Source organism: Pyxicephalus adspersus, chromosome 1 (genome assembly GCF_032062135.1).
Source record: "Pyxicephalus adspersus chromosome 1, UCB_Pads_2.0, whole genome shotgun sequence".
In the NCBI taxonomy this organism is placed as follows: domain Eukaryota; kingdom Metazoa; phylum Chordata; class Amphibia; order Anura; family Pyxicephalidae; genus Pyxicephalus; species Pyxicephalus adspersus.
Genome location: NC_092858.1, coordinates 65915960 through 65937868, shown reverse-complemented (window position 1 = coordinate 65937868; position 21909 = coordinate 65915960). Strand labels below are relative to the sequence as shown.

At 37.7% G+C, this 21909-nt stretch overlaps 1 protein-coding gene and 1 long non-coding RNA gene across 2 annotated transcripts; both read right to left on the bottom strand.

Moving 5' to 3' along the window:
- Positions 1 to 1984: 1984 nt before the first annotated feature.
- On the bottom strand, positions 1985 to 12914 carry LAMP1 (lysosomal associated membrane protein 1). Its single transcript, XM_072401950.1, has 9 exons — positions 12831 to 12914; positions 11018 to 11158; positions 9243 to 9456; positions 8988 to 9149; positions 7649 to 7830; positions 5789 to 5917; positions 5196 to 5262; positions 4938 to 5108; positions 1985 to 2915 (listed from the first exon to the last, which is right to left on the bottom strand). The coding sequence occupies exons 1-9, from the start codon at positions 12912 to 12914 to the stop codon at positions 2776 to 2778; spliced, it is 1290 nt and encodes a 429-aa protein (XP_072258051.1). The 3' UTR covers positions 1985 to 2775.
- A 1699-nt stretch (positions 12915 to 14613) lies between these two features.
- On the bottom strand, positions 14614 to 21371 carry LOC140331385 (uncharacterized). Its single transcript, XR_011920923.1, has 2 exons — positions 16391 to 21371; positions 14614 to 14820 (listed from the first exon to the last, which is right to left on the bottom strand). It is a non-coding gene; the product is annotated as an uncharacterized lncRNA (long non-coding RNA).
- Between the last annotated feature and the right edge of the window lie 538 nt (positions 21372 to 21909).

The following is a 21909-nucleotide window of genomic DNA, read 5'->3' as shown; positions in this document are numbered from 1 at the left end:
TGATTTCTATACATGTTGCTTTAACAACCTCATGCTGGACAAGTATACAGGTAGTCCCTGAGTTAAGGATGTCCGCCGTACAGACATCTAGATTCCAACAGGCTTCCCTAGATTCGAAGAGGCTTGGAGGGGGCGGCTATAATTTTCCTTGCTCTACTGCAAGGCATGGACTTGAATGGTGGAATTTTCATAGACTAATATTGTTAGCCTGTGCAAAAAGGTTACTATTGAAACTTAAGGCTGCAAATAAAGAACAAGGCATAAGATTTATTTTATTTGCCTTTCTCTTTTATAAGCTTGTTCCAGATTAAATGTGAAGCAAAACCTCTCTTTCCATATGAAAAGGTTTTATATACCTTTCCTCAATCCAGTCCCACGCTATCCTGGAATTCTTTTTCCAGGTGCCGAGGAAGCACCAGATGCAGCCATCTTCAGTCTTCTTGCTCCATCACCTGATCTCGCACTGCACAGGTGTGTAATCAGGTAATGTAGTCTGCTATAAAGGGCAGAAAAAAGGGAAGCGGATCTCTCATTGCACATGCATGATTGGCATCACTTTCTCCTCAGTCAAAGTAAATGCCCCTTCTGCGCATGCCCTGTGTGGGGGAGTTTTTTACGCTTTCATTTAATAGTTGAAAAAAAATAAACGGTATTTTCCTTAGCGTGCTTTTCGGAACATTTTTGGTAGGAAGGTCTGGTCATATATAGTACCTTCCAGAAACCAGTTTAAATGCTAAAAGGTGATCAGGCTGCCAATAACCAGACTGAATTTTCATTTAAAAAAATTTTTTTTTTTTCATTATGTTGTGTTATTGCCATAAGGGACCGATTAAAAATGTTTGAGACATCATTTATTATACATAATGTGTTATATTCACAAAAGTCTCAAATTTGGTAAACCGTGTTGTAGGGGCAAATTTTATTTTGTTTATAGGGAAATCTTTTCCATTTACCAACACCTTATTGTCAAGATTCACCTGAATCATCAGTAGCCCAAGATGTACATGTTGACACCATTTCCACCTAGAAGTTCATGTGGTTTCCAGATTTACCAGCTAGGACTGCAGGCTACTTGACATATAACCCCTTACACATCACACTGAAGCAGAGTGTGGTTCTCTTTTAAAGAGAAGACATATGGACTGGTATATAAATTTATATAGATAATGGATTAGCTACTGTACAATATTTTCAATGCACAGTAGACTTTTCATTATTTATGCCACGATTCCTAAAGATTTTTTTTATCATATATTGAAGTGAACTCACCAGCAATCCCCTCCAGGTACCATGGTCACTTGCAATATAATACAAGGGTTTCTCATGTATCATATAGCATATGGAATTTTTAATACAAAACAAAGACCAACCTAAATCCATACACGCAATATTATAGGGTGAACCAGGTTTAAAACCTTTATACGAATACATCCAATGGTTAGACAGAACTCTGTGTGGGTACCCTAACCTAGATAATCACAACAACTTCAGGCAACATGCAAAAATCATTAAAGCTGCATGCCTTTGAGCCCCACTCAGTCATGTTACAAAGAAAGATCGATCTGTTTTTGCAAACCAACTTTTAGGACCTATTGAAAATATAAATGTGCTGCAAACTGCAGGATTTGGCTAGCAAAGCATTTTGCTTAACAAAATCTAAGATATAAACTAATGTACCCTTTGTGGACCACTAGGCTTTCCATGCTGTATTAGACACCAAGATCATTCCCATTCATAGGAAGTCTTATCAGAAGCTTGCCATCCATGGTGCAATGGCTGTGGACAACATTGTCAGATCACAGCCAAAGAGAAATGGGACAAATTAGTTTCTAATAAAAAGGTGTTCTACTCTTTCCAACCTATCCTAACACAAACCATTCTGCTTTCCATCTGGGTAAGTTTTGATACACGCTTTTATTGAGAAATAAAAGTCCTAAAATATGCAATTGCGTGGAAGCACCATTACTACAGAAAAATACAACACTTTAAAGAAAAAACAACAACTTTTATTAGCATTGTTAAGGCAATGCAAACATTTCTTGCAGTGTACAATTCCAACCAAGCATCAAGCTAGGCAATCTGCATATACATATCTATACTGTACACATGTGCAGAAATATAACTTCCAATTATTTCATTGCAAACTAAGAAGACAAAATTATTTCAGGAAAAAAAAAAAAACACCCAAGTTTATAGTTTTCTTTTTAGAAAATTAACAGCTCTGAAAAAGCAGAGCATCCAGAACAGCAAACAAGACTTAGAATAATTAAAATAGTGCATTGTTAATGCCCTGCATGAGCACATGATTGACTCTTGTTCTTAGCTGTATGAGAAAAAGGTAGGATCACCACTGGAACCCAAAGAAAACACCACAACCTGTTACATTTAGATTATGTAAGTCATTTCTGTTTTGATGCAGTGTGCCCTGCAGTGATTAATAATACCCATAGTATTGAACTAATTCCCTTTTTGAGTAAGTTGAGTGTTATTGAAACCCTACTGAGAATAGTGCATCCCCCAGCGAGAATATCTTATTTTAAAGCTTCCTACTTTTATGAGAATTCCTCCTCCTATTTCATGACCACATCTGTTGTGCATAGTAAATATATGCTTTCTGATGGCAGTTCACATTAAAAACACCAAAATATATTATGAAGCACTTTGCATGAAATCTTGCTTGCGCAAGTGAAACTCCCTAATTAAGAATGTTGGCTCATTGCAATTTTGTAAAGAGCTAGTGGTAAAATTTACATCAAAAGGAAAAAAATACTTTTTTTATATTGTTTGATATCCAGCATGACTTCTCTTTCTTCCAATGAGATATGCAATCAGCACAATTAAGACAAGCCCAGCAAGAGCGGCACCAACCACGATGGGCACCAGCATGCCATTCTGATCTTCTGCACATTCCACAGCTACAAGACAAACAGTAAAATGAAAGAAATCATGTATCAACAGCTTAAAAGTGCCAAATAGAACCAGCTATAATAAAACATAATAGGCCCACATAATAGTCTCTGGACAAAAGGCTACATTCCCAGTTGGGAACCGCTTTATTTGTCAAAGCATCAGGAAGTTGTTACAGCAAGTGTTTTAAACCAACCACCCTGTGAGACATCACAGCCAGGTCCAGTATCTCCAATGAAGCCACCGTCAGGTTAAGGAACTTCACTGCAGCTACAGCAAAAAACTGGACACCTCCAACACCTTTGGACGGAATAAGTAGCACAAAAATGCTATCTCTCGCCAACACATGTGCTTGGCAGCAAGGCCTAACTGGCTTCTTCTGCTTGTACTCCCTCTCCCAGGATAAATACTGCTAAAAAGAAGATTATAGGTGGCTAACCAATAAAAAATCTACTAACACTAAAATGTGTTTTTAAAATATTAAATTTGATTTTTTTCAAATTTAAGGAACAGAAGGAAACTAATTGGATTGCCATATGCGCCTAGACCTACAATTCACACAGTGTTAGTGTTAACTAGAATAATATATGAGGGGGGTCACTAACTATTTCGGACATCAGTATTTCCTAAATTGCTGACCTGGATCAGGTATGCAGCAAGTTAAGGCAGAAGGTCTGAGTAGGATTGTTACAGGTCAGTGATTCACAATATCAGAGTTGACTACCAAATAAAATCTTTTAAATGGAATATTGGCATGGCAGACTTGCTTTAAAAAAAAAAAAAAAAAATTCCAGTTCTAAGCACTAGGTGGCACTGTTTAGCTTTTTTTTTTTTTTTTTTTTTAACCAAATTGGGTTTTGGAATTTACAGGCCACCAACTGGACCAGTGGTCCCAACCTTATCGGTCCTGCAGACCACTAAAATAAACTGTCTTATAACCACGCATGCGCGGGGAGCCGGTGTCACCCAAAGAGGAAGAAACCTCCCACATAGTGACATCATGATTACATAACCCCATTCTCCCATAGCGGATCTGAGCCTGTGTCCAGGGACACAGTCTGCCCACTTCCCTGAGCCTGGGAGTTGTGCTGGGGACATGGTCCACGACTCTGGCCGGTGCGCCACCCCAGCGGGGTCCTTCTCCTGACCCTGCTCGGGGGTGCACTGTCCAGAGTCATGGACCCCCAACATTTTCTTGAAGATCACCAGTTGGCGACCGCTGAACTGGACAGTTTTGTGTGGCACCAAATGCACTTTAATCTCTGTGAATACAGAACTAAGATACCCCCAGTACACAACTGTGTATTATACATCTACATTCACAATACGAATGTGTCTGAACTTTACAGGTTACAAGTCACATCGGTCATCAATAGAAGTAACTTTCTGATGGGGCCACTGCATACCAAATCTAGGGCGGAGAAGCATCTGTTGAACATTAGATGACAGCCCTGGAAGTAGCAAGTTATATAAATAATACCAGCGTATAGGTATTACATTTATAATTTTCATTGCACCAAACATTATGATGATAGTTGCTGCATTAGGGCCTTGAACTGGTCCCTTCAAATTTCCTGTATTAGGGTATTTTTTTATTATTTTAAATTAAAAGGTATCCTATTTACGGTTTAGTTGAGAATGTAAAAATATAACATTTTACAATACACCACATTACATTAGACTGCTGTTAAGATAATTCAAATGTTGTGTGTTTCTCTGACCTGCCAGCCTGGCTCTCAGTTAAAAACTTACACACATTTAATTTCTTATTACTGCATCTATTTTATTGCAAGAATTGGATGTCAGGAACATACTAGCAGCAATCAAAGTAGGATTTTTTTTTTAGGATTGAAATAAAGTTTTGTATATGTATTGTAAGTATCAAACTACTAGGTGCAGAAGATGGAAAAAATATTTTTTTTATCTGTAATGTCGTTATCATGACAAAGAAAAAAACAACTAAATACACAAAACTTTTCTATCCGGTTACAGATCAAAGATGGTACAAACTACAAAAAATAGTGTCTTACCAGGTCCAAATTTGTTGTCTTCTATATCAAATGCTTGGAGCTGAAGATTGTAGGTATCAATTGAAAAGTTGCTTGTAATCTGAAAAGTTTGCTTAGTGTTACATTTAAAGGACTTGTGTGCTGTTGTCTGCATGTATGACAGGCTGGCATTGTCCCCTTCAAACTTGGGATCTGCCACATTAAAAGGAAAAATGTTATCAGTACCACACAGTTAAGTTACACAGACTGTGCACATCTTAGATAAATCTTGTAAATTACCTTTAGCATCAGGAATAGTAGCGATAACATGGACTTGGCTGAGGTAAACTTGGCTCACAGTAGTGTTCTGAAACAAAACATATGTATAAATATATGAATAGATGGACATATTGGAAGTTTGGATGTATCTGCTACTGATTTTAAGACTTAAACCCACAACAAGTAAACAATTTATCCTGAAATGTATAATTAAATTTAAAGAATACTTCCTTCCAACTGTATGTATTTAGGCAAGAGAGAAGCCCAGTGAATAACCTGTAACAAACCATTTTCTTTTGCCAAGTAGTTTTATAGAGAACAAATCTGCTGTTTATTCAAGGTTGAAGAGCATTTCTCAAATCTAAGATGGTCACTTTGTACTTTTCAAGAGAGCATAAAAGTATTAAACATGAAAAAACAATGAACAACATACATGAGTAGAGTTCCCCTTCAACAGCGACACAATTAAAAATAAACACTAATAAAATTGTCTTCCAAAATGGTTAAAAAGCGATATAACGATATCAATCAAATGAAATACAACACCTGTTTCTTGGTGTGCGTGTGTAATTATTTTAGCATCATTAGTGTGGCTACATATTCATTATACTTACCAGTGTAAAGTTGAATAAGATTTCAACTTGATCCACACTTGAAGAAAGGGTCAGAGCTGCTGAGTTATTAGTGCAGTGGCCATGAAAGGTGATGTTTTTGGGGATAATATTATATTCATAAAAGGACACCTGCAAGAAAAATAAATGCAAAACATTAAGTCAGCACATATTTGTGCTAAGTAAGGGGTAACTTTTTCTGGAGGCAAAAAAAATCCATGTATTCCTCAAAATGTTTTGGTAGTTTTGAACATGGTAAGGAATAGTAACTATGTACATGTGCTCAGGAATGTTTATAGGTGATCATTTCCAGCAGGATTATTCACCCAGCCATTAATTATCCCAATCGGAAAGATTAGTTTTCCAGAGCATGGAGAAAATTGTCCACAAGTTCACAAGAAGGATTGTGTCACACTACACTCATCTAATCCTCTATCCCACATCCAGAATATGAGGGTTTGGTGTGCTGTGAAATATATGCAAATTGCCTCTTAAGCCCTCAACTTTAAAGATTACAAAACAGCTTCCAGCCTGAGCGGGGAGCAATATATGACCGGACAGCACTGTATGATACAAAACTAGATCCATCCTTCATTAATCCCCCCAGTATTCCCGAGTGTGACTCGGGGTGGATTTTACCTGCAGATAGCGGTTATCCCGAGTTACACTTGGGGTACCTAAAACATAATAAAACCCTACTTACCTTGCTCTGTTGTCATTCCCTGACGTCCTGCTTATCCCCGCAGATCCTGGGGACACGTCCGTCTTCTTCAAGCTGCAGCCGCGCAATGCAAAGACGTTCTCCGGGGTTTCCTGGTGACGTCGTTGCATGCGGGCAGATCGGCAGGAAATTCAAATAATTTTGTATTGGATTCAATACAAAAAATAGCTGTATTGAGTCCAAAACAAATACATACATATATAAATAATATATGCTACTGTACACTTACATTACATGTTTAACAATTTTTTTTTTGTTTTTTTTATTAAAGTTTATTATTACATTTATTAAATATTGGACACATTTCGGTGAGTTATGTCTAAAAATTATAGCCTACAACGTCAAATAAATTTCAATGCTTAAAAAAATAAAACGCTTTTTGCATGGAAATTTGGTCTGAATTAGAACGCTAGGGGTGGTTAATAAAATGAGCATCAAAGAGTGAGTGCAAAAATTCTTGACTTGTCATTTCTTTTATTTGGTGCATCACCAGTCAAAATTGTTTTTTTTGTTTTTTTTTGTTTTAGATTAGGGGTCGGCAAACTTTTGGGACTACTAGGCCCTTTCAGGAGGTCACTAGGCCAGAAAAAAACAAGGTGTCAAAGGAAAGGTTTTTTCCAACCGTGACTGCAAGCGAACAGCCTCAGTCTTCTGCAGTGTAGTCTCTGTACGTGCGTGGCATCAAAATGCCTCTTGAGATTCGATCTCTTGGGCTTTGTTGCAGCATTGGATAATAACAATTTGTCTCACGATATTGCGACAATTCAATTAGGCCGGATCCAACAATAAATAACTAGTGGGGCGCTAGGCCGTACTGGAATACTGGCTAGGCCGTAATCTGGCCTAAAGGCCGAAGTTTGCCTACCTCTGTTTTAGATAGTATGGAGTAAGTCTAAAGCTTCTGTCAGGTGTCACTGCTATCTGGTGCTCCATCAGAGAGATTTCCCCTCACTTATTAAACTGACCATGTTTACCTGTCTGAAATATGGTCAGTTTAACAGGAAGGATGGCAGCAGTTTTAGTGTTTACAAGTTCTAATGAAAACTAGCAAAGACACTTTAAAGCTACACTTTGAAATGTGGTGAATGTAATATGTCAGTATTTCATACACTGAAAGATACACAAACCATCTACACACTTACTTTGCCATCTTTTGTGCTGTAGGTGAAATTAAGCTTCAAGCCCATTTTGGCCAATAAACATGCTGCCCCAGATGTTCCATTAACTCTGTATTCCCCAACCTCAGGTGTAGGCTTTACAGGTGCAGTGGTTGGTGCAGGAGTTGGAGCGGTGGTAGGAGTAAAATCTTCACTGCAGGGAGATTCTAAATTATTTATGAAAAAAAAAATGATGTATTATATAATAAAGACAATACATAGGAGACACAAAAAGTAATGGTACATCAATACAATTAAAGAAAGATCCATCCTAAATTGATACTCTATACTACAGGGTGGACAATGGTGCAGAGATCTTCCCTGTGCCTGTCCATTTCCAAGGATTGTTACATATCCTTTTAGCCCAAAGACAGCGATACACATTTTACTTGGTAAAGATATCTGCAGCAGGGCACATACATATAGGGTAAATCTGTAAATTAGTCTCTGCACATAATGTCCTATCAAATAATGTTGCTTTTATCAGATTAGATGTGAATTCATATTGACTGGAATGGATGACTAGGGAGTATGTCTGTCTTTAGAAGGAATGACAGGAGTGCATCAATACATAGAAACATTTGTTTTTACCTTAATTTTTTTTATTGTCATAAAGGGGCTAGTAAACCCCTTTGCGCAAATATTCTGTTGTGACAAGTTTCTTTTATTAGGAGGTTAGGCAGCTTGTCTTAGCAGATCACGTACAATCTCTTAAATTACGAATGTTTATATAAATTTGGTGTCAAGTAGAGGTGCGACTCAAAAGAGCACATAGAAGAGGGATTCCAGATTCACTGCACATAGAACACTTGTAGTTGTTGCCCCCACTGCAGTAGATAGATTTAGGGAGAAAATACTGTTTTCATTTTTCCATAAACTAACATTATTTTCACTGAACTTCAACATTTAATGTAAAACTTACAATCTGTTACAATAGGATTCCTAGACCACTATGAGTTATCTAAAGTGATGTAAATGAAAGTAGCCAACCTTAATACAAAATGCCATAAAAAATTGGATTAACTTATAATAGGATGTAACTTAACTTATATTAGGTCGGATAGGATGCAAGTCATCTTTATGACTCTTTTCAAGTTGAGCTACCAAATACCTAAAATCGGATCCTTTTTTAGTAAACTTATTATAGCCAACTATGAGAAAAGGGAGTCTAATATCCTCCCCTGCAGGCTGGATAAAAGCCTGACATAATATTGTGCATATTGTACACATGAAAAAATGTGTTTTGTTTGGAGCATTAGAAATACAAAATATACAAATCCATCACATGGAGAAGGTTGTAGTACAGAACAATGAGATTTCTTACCATCTTTGCTGTATGTGTTATTGCTCAAATATGCTTCCAACTTGACATCATAAAATGTTATGTTGACATTTTCAAAACTGAGGAGATGCGGGTTGAAACAACGGTACACAGAATTTGTTTTGGCAGATATTGCACTTTTATTTGTAGATATTTCCTTAGTTCCTAAAATACAAAATAAAAATCATATATTTTAATGAGAGTTTAGATGTATAAATAAATATGCCGATTTAACTCGGCATAAAATAATCCACTCACCATTTTCGGAAGCTCCAGGGAAAATAACTTTGTCTGAAAGATTGTATATAAAAACCAGTTCATCAACCTGATAGCTGCCATCAGACTTAGTAAAGTTTACACTGAGGGAATGATTTCCAAATGCAATGACTAAAAGTGGTGCTTCTTTATCTTGGCCGCAAGTGCTCTTTGAAGCCACAGTCGAAGTCTCTGGTAACACAAAGTGAGCTGTTTCCTAGACAATTAGAAAAAGTAAATAAATGAACCACATTTTTACATTAAAAAAGTAATTACTGCATAATAACCTTTATTAAAGGTTACACACATACCAAAATTTGTAAATGAAATAAAGCTGTAAAGTTGGGTGGTGGTAATACACAGACTCACATGCAGTCCCCAAAACATTGGTATATTGTATATCACAGTAAAACCTTCTCAATATATGCAAAGATGACTTTTCTTGGATGTAAATGGTAGTACATGTAGCCAAGCACCCTTCACACAACTGCCAACAACGTCAGTGCAGCATAGTGGATGGTTATAGGGTTTTCATTATCAACAATACTTTCTTTTTGGGTTATGGTGGTCACCGGGACAAAGAGAACTGAACACGAGTTATCATCAGAACAGGAACGGAGCAGAAATCTGAGAAATTTGAGCAACTGTTGCAGTGACAACTGTCAGAGAAATTTAGTTCACATACTGTTGTGTCTCTAGAGAGGAGATCAATGAAAATATCAATGATGGGACACAAAATAAACATAGAGGGGTAACTTTTCCCATTCTCTATTCAAAACAAAAAAAGGTTCTTATTACCAGACAAGTCCCTCTCAAAAGCCTTTGTGTGCATTTTCCATGTCAGAATTATACGCTATAAAATACACGGGGGTTTAAGAATATAGAAAAATTGTAGTATACATTGTCTGGCGCATGATGGCATTTTCAGATGAGTTTAAACTACTATTGTGCAAGATTTTGTATTTTGATGACTATGCATTGATAATATATACGTTTATATTTGTTTTCATTCCTTTACCAGATTATCAATACAAAAACTACAATATTTGTTAGTACAGTTAACATGTTGGCTTTACAAACATGCCCACTTTATAACAGAAATGGCATCTGGACAATTTAAACAATGTTCCTTTTTTTTTTTGTGAGGACTTCGACCAAATGAGAGGAAAAAAGGTAACTCAAGTAACTTTGTACATGACGTTGTTCATGCTAGGTGGGCTGCTCTAAATAATTCCAGCGTGTAGCAGCTCTCTGGGTAAAAAATAGCTTGCTGATACCAGAGGCTGGAGAACAGCTAGACCACCCCGAGCTGAGAAAAGGGCAAATTATAATTAAAATAACCACTCATGACAACAAGGTATGGGAGAAGAAAATCTCTGAATGCACAATAGGTTGAACCTTGAAGCAAAAGGGTCACGCTGGGCGTCACTCCCGTAAGCTAAGAACAGGTACCTGAGGCAACAATTCTTATGCACTCACTGTAATTGGACAAGAAGAAGTTGGAAAAAAACATTGCCTGGTCTGATATGTCTGGGTTTCTGTGTTTACTACATTTATTTGATGGGGGTAGAATTTAGTGTAAACAACATGAAAGCATGGATTCATCCTGCCTTTTATCAACGGTTCAGGCTGGTGGTGTATGGGGGATATTTTCTTAACACCAATTGAGCATCATTTATTACATCATACTTTGTATTGTTCCTGACCCTGTCCATTCCTTATGTATTGACCCAATCAAAGTAACAAGAAAATATAAACATAACTTTTCTATACTTTACCTGTTTGGTACCAGCACTGTATTCAACTGTGAAATTAACAGACAGGTCAGCCAATATGCAGGTCTTGTTATTTGAATCTTTTACTTCAAATCGAACACATGAAGCATATTGGAAAACACCTGTAATAAATACAAAACAAAACTAAGTTAGGATAAAGATAGCACATTTATTTGGAAAGGAAATGGCAGCAAAACCTGCAAGATGAGACAAAAATGTAATTCAGATAAATTAATATTCACTGAAGAACAAAGGGTCCCAGTAGTACACCCAATCCTGCAATCAGCTTTAAAACAAAGGCTAAAATGTCACTCAACTGTTCTAGTCACTATTTTTATACCAAAAATTGGTGACAATGATAAAAATGTTCACAAGGAAGGGGGGGGGGGGGGCAGCATTGCTGACCTGCTTGTAAAAATTCACATTTTATATCTACAAACTGACAGTAACCAAAAACAAATGCAATAAGTAATATGAAAAAAAAAGTAAGACCATTAACTCATTCCATTTTTTTTTTAATTTTTCTTCAGGTTCCTGAAGCAGCACAACAGCCAAAAAACATTTTTTAAAACCAACACATTTTAAGTTTCAACCAAAGGTAGCCTATGTATATTCACAGTACATGTGCCCTTTATAAATGCAGCAGATTACCAAAGCACCAGTCTCTAATATTTTGGATTCATCCTGCCTTGTATCAGCTGAGGTAAAAAGCACTTAGCCATAAGGAACATAATCTGCACAGAGTGCTAGTTTCCTTTTTTTCAGTATATTTTGAGTTTAACAAATGTTATATAGTATACAAAGGGTAATATGTTTTGGATGGGCTGGTGAGAGTGAAGTAAAACCACAGCCAGGCTTAAACTGTAAGAAAGGATGTTCCTTCACATTGTAGAGGCTTCCCTTGCTTTCTGTTGTCCCCTGTTCCTGTTTGAACCAGGAATTGAGAAAAATCTCCACACAACCACAAAAAGACACTATTAATTTTCCTGAACAACAGCAGGCTAAAAAAGATATAGAATATCTTTTAGAAATAAAGAAAAATCTGCTTATACAATGAACACCATTGGCAGGTTGTGGCTTGTTAATGTAAACCCACATATTTGGTAAAATTGCAAAGTCTAATACTACATCAGGCTGCCAGAGGTAGCGCTCAGATTATAGCTAGTGATCAAATCTCCAAGTATGGTCAGCAGAATATGCGTCTGTACGGAGGTCTGAAAAGGTACACACAATACTATGACAGACAACTGCAACTTTACAATGAGCATTTAAATTGCAACTGGTGGACCCTATGCAAGCAGAAAGATCTGCAAGGCAACCATGATGTCACAACCACTTGTAAGTCATTAGCACATGTTGTGAGCAAACAACTGTTAAAAAACAAAAAACAAAAACAAAACATTTAGGATTGACTTTGTGTTGTGCTGATGTCACAGTTCTCACAAATTTCCCAGGCTGCAGTCAGTGGGACAACAAAGCAATGCTGTTTACCAATTATCTGGGACACATTTAAACCCGTGTATTAGGATGTGACAGCTATGGTTAGGCACAGAACTAATAAACTAATAAAGGGGACCCAATCACCAGGATTTTTACTTTACACAAAAGGGGTAGACAACTCCAGGTTTAATGCAGTGATAAAGACAGAATGGCAGCGCAGAGCCTCCTGGGATAACCACATGACGAATCTCAGGAGACTCCTTTTACAAATGTCAGAGATTGAAGGAGCTTTTTGTTTAATAGGAGAGAAAATGCCGATCTCCCTGCAATTCTGTCCACCTACAGCAGGCTACATCACCCGATCTCACGCCTGTACAGTGCCAGATTGGGCAAAGTAGGCAGAAGCCCAAAGACCAGCAAGATGGCGGTGCAACGAGACAAAGATGGGTAACTGGACCATGCAGAACCCGATCCAGAAAACCTCTGCAGGGGATTCTAACATTTTAATAAGTTAGAATTTTAAACCCTAACCACCAACACTAATATACAACTGGTTCAAACAAAAGTTGTATGTTGAAAGGGCCCCAAAACATTGGAACTGGAGTGATGCAAGTTCAAATTTGTAAAGGTCCACCACCAAAATTCACTGAATACAACCATAAAAAAAAAAAAATCACCAAAATTAGTAGGGCTGCTGTTCCCCTATTTCCTAAAATTCATATATTGGCCCCTTCCAGGTAACTTCTTGATTTTTGTTCCACAGCATGATGCCTTATTAAAAGTAAACTATTAATTTATATTCCTATGTAGATGTCCAGAAGAAGGCTCCCACAGCTCTACCAATGATCAGGAAGAGATCAGCATGGATTCTGATTACATGATCACTACAACTGCTGTGACATGGTGATTACAAAACCTTACAGCACCCAGATGGGAGGATGACAGTGTGCTTGTGTTAGGGGATGCAGGGCACGTGTTATTACATTTAAAGCATTATATGTCCTTAAACCATGTAAACAAATTGAGAAAGGCAAGTTAGTCTTTGCATTATTGTCAAATTAACTGATGGATATGGCTGCTGCTAAATTCCTTCTTGGGCTCCATGACTGCTGGTTAGGAAAGGTCTATACACAAGCTTCTTACTTATTTAATTTAGTGCTTTTAACAAAGTGGGAATTAGGAGGTCATGATCTAAATAATTTTCACAAAAGTTTTTTTTGAGAATAGGGTACAAAACATGTTTTACAACAAAGAACTGAGCTCATATGTCATAACAAGAAATTGAAGTATGTGCTAGATATATGTTAATGGGCAAGGTGAAATAAAGAGATGTTTGCTGCTAAAATGATGGCACATTTTATAAAATGAGTTTTAAGTAAAAAACAAAAAAAAAAAAAAAAAAGTTTCTCTGAGCATCATAATTGTTACGTATAACTGCACATTGGTCAAAACTAATCCCTTTTACAGCATCAGGTGCAAAAAATTATCGGTACACCCTGCTATATAAATTGAAAAATGGTTTTGTGAACTGTACAATAAAGTTAGCAGGCAGTTATTGTCTTCCCAATCACAAGATAAAAGTGAATTGTGAATATTTTGCAGCAAGCCACACTTGCTACAGTCTGATTGCACAAGTTCCTTTTTATAAAAATACATTCAGTTTATATCTAAAACACAGCTCTTAGTAGATCTAAAGATTCTCCAACAAACGTTAATATACACAAGATTATGAATGTCTACAGTTACTTTTCTTATCACAGCAATGCAACATCTCTCTACACACACATTTCAGGACTTGTGCAGCATTCTTCTAATAATTACTAAAGGCACCCATAAAGAAAATTGGAGGCCATTGCTCAAAGTTATTACCCAAGTAGGAGGTGTGAAACGCAGAAGCCCCAAGCTTGCCTTAATAAACTAAAGTCTGTGTGCATAACAAAGAACCCAGAGGTTACCAAGGTGCCTGCATTTTTTTTCTTGGGGTCAGTTACTATCTGTAATTTACACAAGGAACTACAAATAATTTAATTACACACAACATACAAAATTGTCACCTCTAACATGCACTTTGTTGGCTGTTAGTGGTAAATATTAAAAAAAGTGCCCAAATTGACTTAAGCCGCAGTCACACTCCTCCCTTCAACCATTTCCCCACTCCCTTTTGTTTTTCTTTCTTTTTTTGTTTGGTTCTCAGGCAATTTGCACTAAATCTACTGTATGTATTTATTTCATAATTTTGGTTTTTAATTTTTCTGTATTCATGTACGGTTTATTGACTAAGTGTTTACTGCACTCCTGTTTCCGTGGTCAGGATCCACTGTTACCTGTTTGTTATTCTGTTGAAAAATTCTCAATAAAAATACAATCTAAAAAAAAAAAAAAAAGCCCAATAATTAATAAAAAACCAATACATTTTACGTTCACATACTACAAAACACTATAGATTTCCTTTAAAATAACTGATCAGTAGCCAGAATTTTCTTAGTAATAACTGTTGCTTAGTTTTATTTCAGTTACTTCTTCAGCACTGTAACCATGTGATATGAAGCCTCCAGGTAAACCGGTTTTCAAGTGTATGAAAGCCAGAATAACAAACCATAAAAATATTTCACAACAGGTTCAGGTTATGCAGGCAACCAGATATAAAAGGCACTGAGTCATTAGGATGAGGGTGCAAGTTACCTGATAGCTAACTAAACCAGCAATCTGAAACCCTGGACTGGTACTTACTGAATGCAAAAAGATAAAGAATATGAATTATGTATGTTCATTTTTTCAGATTTAAGAATTTCTAAAAATACTAAACATATATGAAAGTAAATATAAAAAATATTATGCATCTTAAGTTGCAGTGCTATTATTGAGCCTACAGAACAGAAAGTTAAGTAAAATCTCCCTAAAAAAAAAAAACAAAAAAAAAAAACAAAAAAAAAACCCACAAAAACAAAAACTGTAAAAAAAATAAGTTTAAAACCATTACACAAAACACACATTTATTAAATTACTTTCAGTCTCATCTTATTTTTCACACATTTTAAACCTTTCAGGTAATGAGTAAGGGGTTTTATGTACCCCTGTACTCCTTCCCCAGGATGGGGTGGCAGAGATCTAGGAGTCCCCTTATTAAAGGGGGCTTCCAGATTCCAAAGTCCAGCTAAAAACACTTATAAAAGCCTCCATTGTTTTTAATTGAAGCTTTCATAAAAGGTCTAAAAACACTTCACACATTCAATGGGAGCTTTCATTTAAGTTTTTAGTGTTTAAAAACACAGGAAAAGCCCCTCATTTAATTTTTAAAACATTGCATGGAGAGTTATCTATAATGCCTAAAAACGTGCCTCAAGGTAACGTCTTGGTGTAGATTAGCCAATTGGAATGCATGGGAATTTAAAACATGGGCTTTTAAAGCCTCAGGTTAACCGCTGGGGAAAAAGTCAGAGTAGATTTGGCCTTATTGCTCATAAACATGCTGCCCACAAAAGCCCATGTAGACTGACCCATTGGAATGAATGGGAATGTCAAACGTGGGAGTTTGAGTTTATATGCTCAAGTTAATTGCTGGAGAACGTCTGCGTAGACTGAATCTTAATTATGGACTACTGAAAAGTATCAGCGACAGCTAGTCACTGGAGAGCAGGCGATCACAAAGGGATTTCAGCGATCTACAACATACTGCAGACAATGTTTAAACATACGACGAAAAAATATTATGCATCAATTAAATGCAAAAGTGCTTAATATCACCATAAAAAAATAATTTTTACACCTAAAACAAGGGGCCAAGCAAGTATATTTACACCATGTGTTTTACTTGCCATCTTCCTATTATGTTTAGTCTCTTTTTTTTTTTTTTTTTTTAGAATGTATTGTTTTTAGAATTCCAGCCAGTACCCAAACAAACCAACTGCCCCCAATATTAAAAAAACAAATACTTACAATATTTATTTTATTACAGAGCTCTTCCCACAGTACTACCATAGGAAGTTGGGTGAGTATCAGCTTGCCCTGAGCCCAGAATGCCCTGGACTGGCATCCACCTGTGACCGGACAGTGCAGGCAAAAGCAGGAAAATACTAAACTCATCTCTCCGTCATTTAGATCTCGATCTTATTTTACCATACTCCTTGTCAGAACTGGAACTCGCGAGCGCCCTCTGGTGTTTTCTACCCTCACATACAAGGCCTGCTAAGCAAGGAAAACAAAAGGCAGATGCCAGGTCAAATTCAGGTACTAACACCACTTGCATAACAACAAAGACACAAAACAAATATGATGTATGCATTTCCACAACAGCCCAATGTATTGTTTTGTGCCTTGGTAGATTTCAGTATTTATTCTGTCTTGTGTTGGTTACACAGAATAGTCTCCATTAAACACTCCCTGCTTCCTCATGCTCTCTTGGGTCAGATCATCCTCCCCATACAGTTTGAAGGCCTGTGGTTTCATGATGCTCTTAACTTTACCCTCCCAAGTCTTGAAACAAGAACATTTTTACCATTCTTCCAGCTACCATATGGTACAATGAGGCCAGCTTTCATGACAACCAGCACACTCTAGGCTTTGGTCAACTAAAGGCAATTACACAGATCTACTGTTAGCGTGGGGCCTAGGATCTATACTGAACTGAAATAAAGGAGCAGGACATCTAGGTGACTAAAAGTCAGTTCTCCACCAGTCTATTTTATTATCAAACAGGATTTATATAGCGCCAACATATTACCCAGCGCTGTACATGAAATAAGGGTTGCAAATCACAGACAGATACAGACAGTGACACAGGAGGAGGAGAGGACCCTGCCCTGAAGAGCTTACAATCTAGAAGGTGGGGGAAGCAACAATCTAAAACTATATCTGCAAATATCTTTTCCTAAAGATCATATGAAAGGATTCATAAATGTTTGCCAAGCTATAGAAAATGTACAAGTATCCAAAAAGTTGTTCTAGGATTCTGGTTACTCTAACGCAGTGTTTCTTAACTTGGGTTACTCCAGAGGTTGCTAGGTATTTCTTGAGCAATTTATGCCAAAAGGACCATTGGTGTCACTTAAACTGACCAATCTGTAAGGGGACATCCTACCCAATGACCGGCAATGTAAGAGGCATTCTTCCCATCACACTAATGTACTGAGGTTATAGTAAATATATCCAGGTTCCCTTAAGACCTGAAAGTTATTTAAAGGGGTCCCGATGTTAAAAAGAAAGCCTGTTCTGTGACACTAGACCAGCAGCACAAAAATCCTACATATTACTTCTAACAAAAGACAGTTCCAGGGCACAACAAACCTGCCAGCCTTGTTTTAACCATAAGGTCTGCTGCAGGCTTGGAGACTTTAATACAATCTTTGAACTAGCATTTTACTTTCTTAAGGGGAGCGACCAAATATTTATTGATCTGCATCAATAAATGTGTTTGAAACTAACAAAATCTCCTGTATATGAGAGAAAGTAACAAGTCTGCATTGGAAGTACAGCAGTATTGTGGTACACTAACCCCCCCCCGTGACTCACAGTAAAATAATCTCCTTATTGTATTATAATTAATCTCCTTCCTTGTCAATGCAATCACTTACACTGTATAGATACATGTGACAGCCGAGTGGTATCTTCTTTATGGCAAACATTACAATACTTGGTTGTACAGAGGTCCCATAGTGGAAGGATTTAACATGTTTTTTAAAAAAAAAAGTCAGTAAAGTGTTTTTTTTTTTTCAACAGAAAATATTGACACGCATAAAATGTTGAGGTGGTGAAGTAATCATTTCCACAAATTTTTCAGCAGTAGACAAAAACTGGTACTTCAGAAGAGGACCCTACCACTTATAATAAGGTCTACAATTCTAATTGTACAGAAGTGGCATACCAATAAGAAAACCTATTTATCCCCATTATACTGAACTCCTCTGTAAATAATCAGACAAAGTAGTGTGAGCTGCAAACATTTAATGCACAGAGCAGAACCCATCAGAAATCCTGATGATTTGGACTATTGTACATTTGTTTACTAGGAGTACTATGAATGTATAAAACAAAATTATAACGTATGTAAAAAAATAAAAAAAACACTGAATACATCAGATACTTCCAGTGTACTTGCAGTCCACAAACCCGAGGGTACATTATGCAAACCATTACCAAAGCTCAGATGCTATGCCCGATTTTTGTTTCCAGCCTTCCATATAGACCACAAAATATCATAGGTGACATCACAGTCTGCTAGGGAAGAATGATTGGGGAAGACATTAACGGCTCATCTGTATTTTATTTAATAATGTGACCTAGGTTTTAGGGCATCCTGGAAATAAACACAAGACACCTGCCATACATTTCAGTGCCTAGTTTACAAATATTTATTTGGCCACATGTTTACTATACAGAATAAGTTACACATTGACACACACTACATCTTTACCCAGCCTTCCGATCTTCCCCCTGCACCAAAGCAAGGTCTCCCTCTCCCAAGTCAGGGTGCTAAAGTGCACCCCTCCTGATCCAACCTGTACGGTTTTCACATCCAAACGTACACGGACCAGGTAGGCGAAGGGTATACGAGTCCTAGGTATAGTTTTTTCCAATAATTTAAAAGTTAAACAACAGGTAAACAAAACAGAAACTTCCCTTGCAGTGCAGAAGAGGTTTATTATTCCTAGGGAACCATAACATTAAGATTTACCTCATCCTTTGCCCCCCCAGAAGCCAGCACATTTCTTCCGGATTCTAGCAATCAAGGTAGTGGGCAGATTCTGTGTCCTCCCCTTATATTGCAGGACTTTTAGTCCAGCATTGTATGGGAATAAATCAGTGCCTGCAACTACAGCGACTTACAGAGGCAGCTGCATGGACCACAAATCTCATGGATGTGCAGACTACAGAAGCGATGGAATAAGGTAAATAAATCTTTGTCCTGGATGGCCCAGGCATAAATGTTACTACATAAATAAAAATAGCATTTTTTTATTCTGGGCCTTTAGTCCAGTTTATTTTCTCATCAAAATAATGTCTCTAAATAGAGGCATGGAAAAGTTATTTCCAAAATAAAATTTTGCATATCTTGTTTTCAAAAACATTCTACAAAAAAAAAATCTAAGGCACACAAAGAGATATAATGTAAGTAAAAACAATAACGAAAGAAGAATAGGAAGTGAAAGGTTTTATGAGGGTGAATAACAAGAGGTCTCACGCCTGGGTGGGGTGACAAAGGATGATGAATCCGGAAGAGAGGAAGATGGCGGCCCCTGGAGTGCCAGCTCCGGGACCCAATGCAAGACACGCCTGGATGGATCAGACTGCCCTGCAGGATTGAAGGTAAGTGTATTTTTTTCCAGTTTTCAATTTAGTTTCTCTTTAAGAAAAAGTAATACACAAAAATATGATCAGGGCTTCCCTGCAGCCCCTGCTTGCTGTGTGCAGAATGGAGGCTTGAAGGGGGGCAGTTTGCATGGTTTGCAGAAGAAATATTTTGCTAAACACAGCTGAGGTTGCAAGTTACCTGATAGGGCAGTGAGGGCAATGAGCTTGTAACTCTTTAATGATCAAGACAAACTCTGCAGTTGTCTTTTTTGCTTATCAAAGCACAGCTTGCTCCAGAAGTTAATCAATGTCTAGGCTCCATAAATTATTATATTTTTTTTGCTTTGTTTGTGATTAGCTCAGTGAGGATTTTATACAGTAACTGACACTACCTAATATGTTGAGACAAACATCTGTCCTAATTGCATTCATTAAAATAATGTACCTGTTCCAAATTACATACAAATTCAACTTAAGAACAAACCTACAGTCCTCTATCTCGTATGTAACCCGGGGACTACCTGTATTAGTTTTCCACAACCTTGGGTCTCACAAATAAAAGAATACAGAGCAGAAGTGAGCTGACAGCTCTGAGAGTCCCATGAGTTATCAGTGAAGTGCTGCTATAACTTTGTCAGCCATTCTGTACTGGATTTGTCACTGTGAGAGGACTCCACTGATTACACAGGGAGAGCTGGGAAGGACGGAGTTGTCATGTTGCAGTAGAGCAATGAGGGACTCTGTGCATGCACGAGGAGGTAACTACATCAGCTGCACCACAGAGGATAGGTGACCCTTGTGTTATGGGTCATTGTTACCCTGCCTATTACTGGCCACATGTGACAGACTTTCCAAAGCAGAAGACTGATGTCATGTATGTTGGACCAAACATTTTTATACCTCATACCACAGCACTGTAACACACACACACAACTTTGGGGAGAAGTCAAAAGACAAAAAACTCTGCAGCACCATTGTGCCTAAAGTACATGTAAACCCAAGAACAAATCTGTAATATACTGAAGCTACGACTCCCAAGATGCGGCCAACATATTTATTTTCTTCCAATGATATTTCCTGTCCTAACATGACAACGCTTATATTGCATCTCCTTGGTCAGGGAGGGTTAGGACTATAGGAACCCTCCTTTAATCTCCATATGAAAAGGGAAGGGGATGTGTAAATCACATACATAAACTGGGCAGAGATGTGAAAGAATTACAATGGATTTTACCAGCATCATTTCCACACTTACTGAACAACTATAACTAAATACTCAATGGTATCAATCACACCAGAAGGAAGCCGATGGGAGGTGGTCACTGTAGGGGTATGTTGGTCCTACTCAATTTTCATACATGAATCCCATTAGTGGTGTAAAGTCTGGGGATTAGCTCAGACAGCAGCCAGCACACTTACCACCTAAAGGGTGTAACAGACAAGACTTTATCGAGATAACTAAAGAAAACAGCTTCTTTTCAGCTACCAGGGGGGTATAAACTAAACAGAAAATGGCTTAGGCTACATACACATATCCAATAGTTCTCGGCTGATATCAGACGAGAATCTGGAGTGTGTACAGCGCCTGTCGTCCAAACGACCGTGCTGGCGGATCCACGTATGATGGACCCAGAACGATCTTAATGTAAGCAAAGGGGAGGGTGAGACATTGTTGGGGCGTGGTCTGTGGGGGGGTGTGGTCTGTGCCAAAGGTGAGACATTGTTGGGGCGTGGTCTGTGGGGGTGTGTGGTCTGTGCCAAAGGTGAGACATTGTTGGGGCATGGTCTGTGGAAGGGTGTGGCCATCCAGGGATGGGATAGTTGTTGGCCTGTGTGGATCTGTAATGATGAGCAATGAGCAGGAAAAGCACCAAGTAATGGTCAGAGCAATTATACTGGGACTTTTATACTGTGACTAGTAGTACTGTATGACAAAGGGTTATTACCTTCACTGGGTACTTCATTAGTAGAATCATAGACCTTCCAGCAGAATTGTATTGCTGTCAGAATGAAACAGGAAATGTAGGGACATATTATAAATGGGGACACCAAAGCAAACTCTTTTGTTGAACCAAGAAACAAAGATCCCCTCCCAATCCAGGAGGCAGCACCTCCGATCTTCATTTACCAAAAAAGCTACGTCTGCCTTCTGCATCAATAAAACTTGG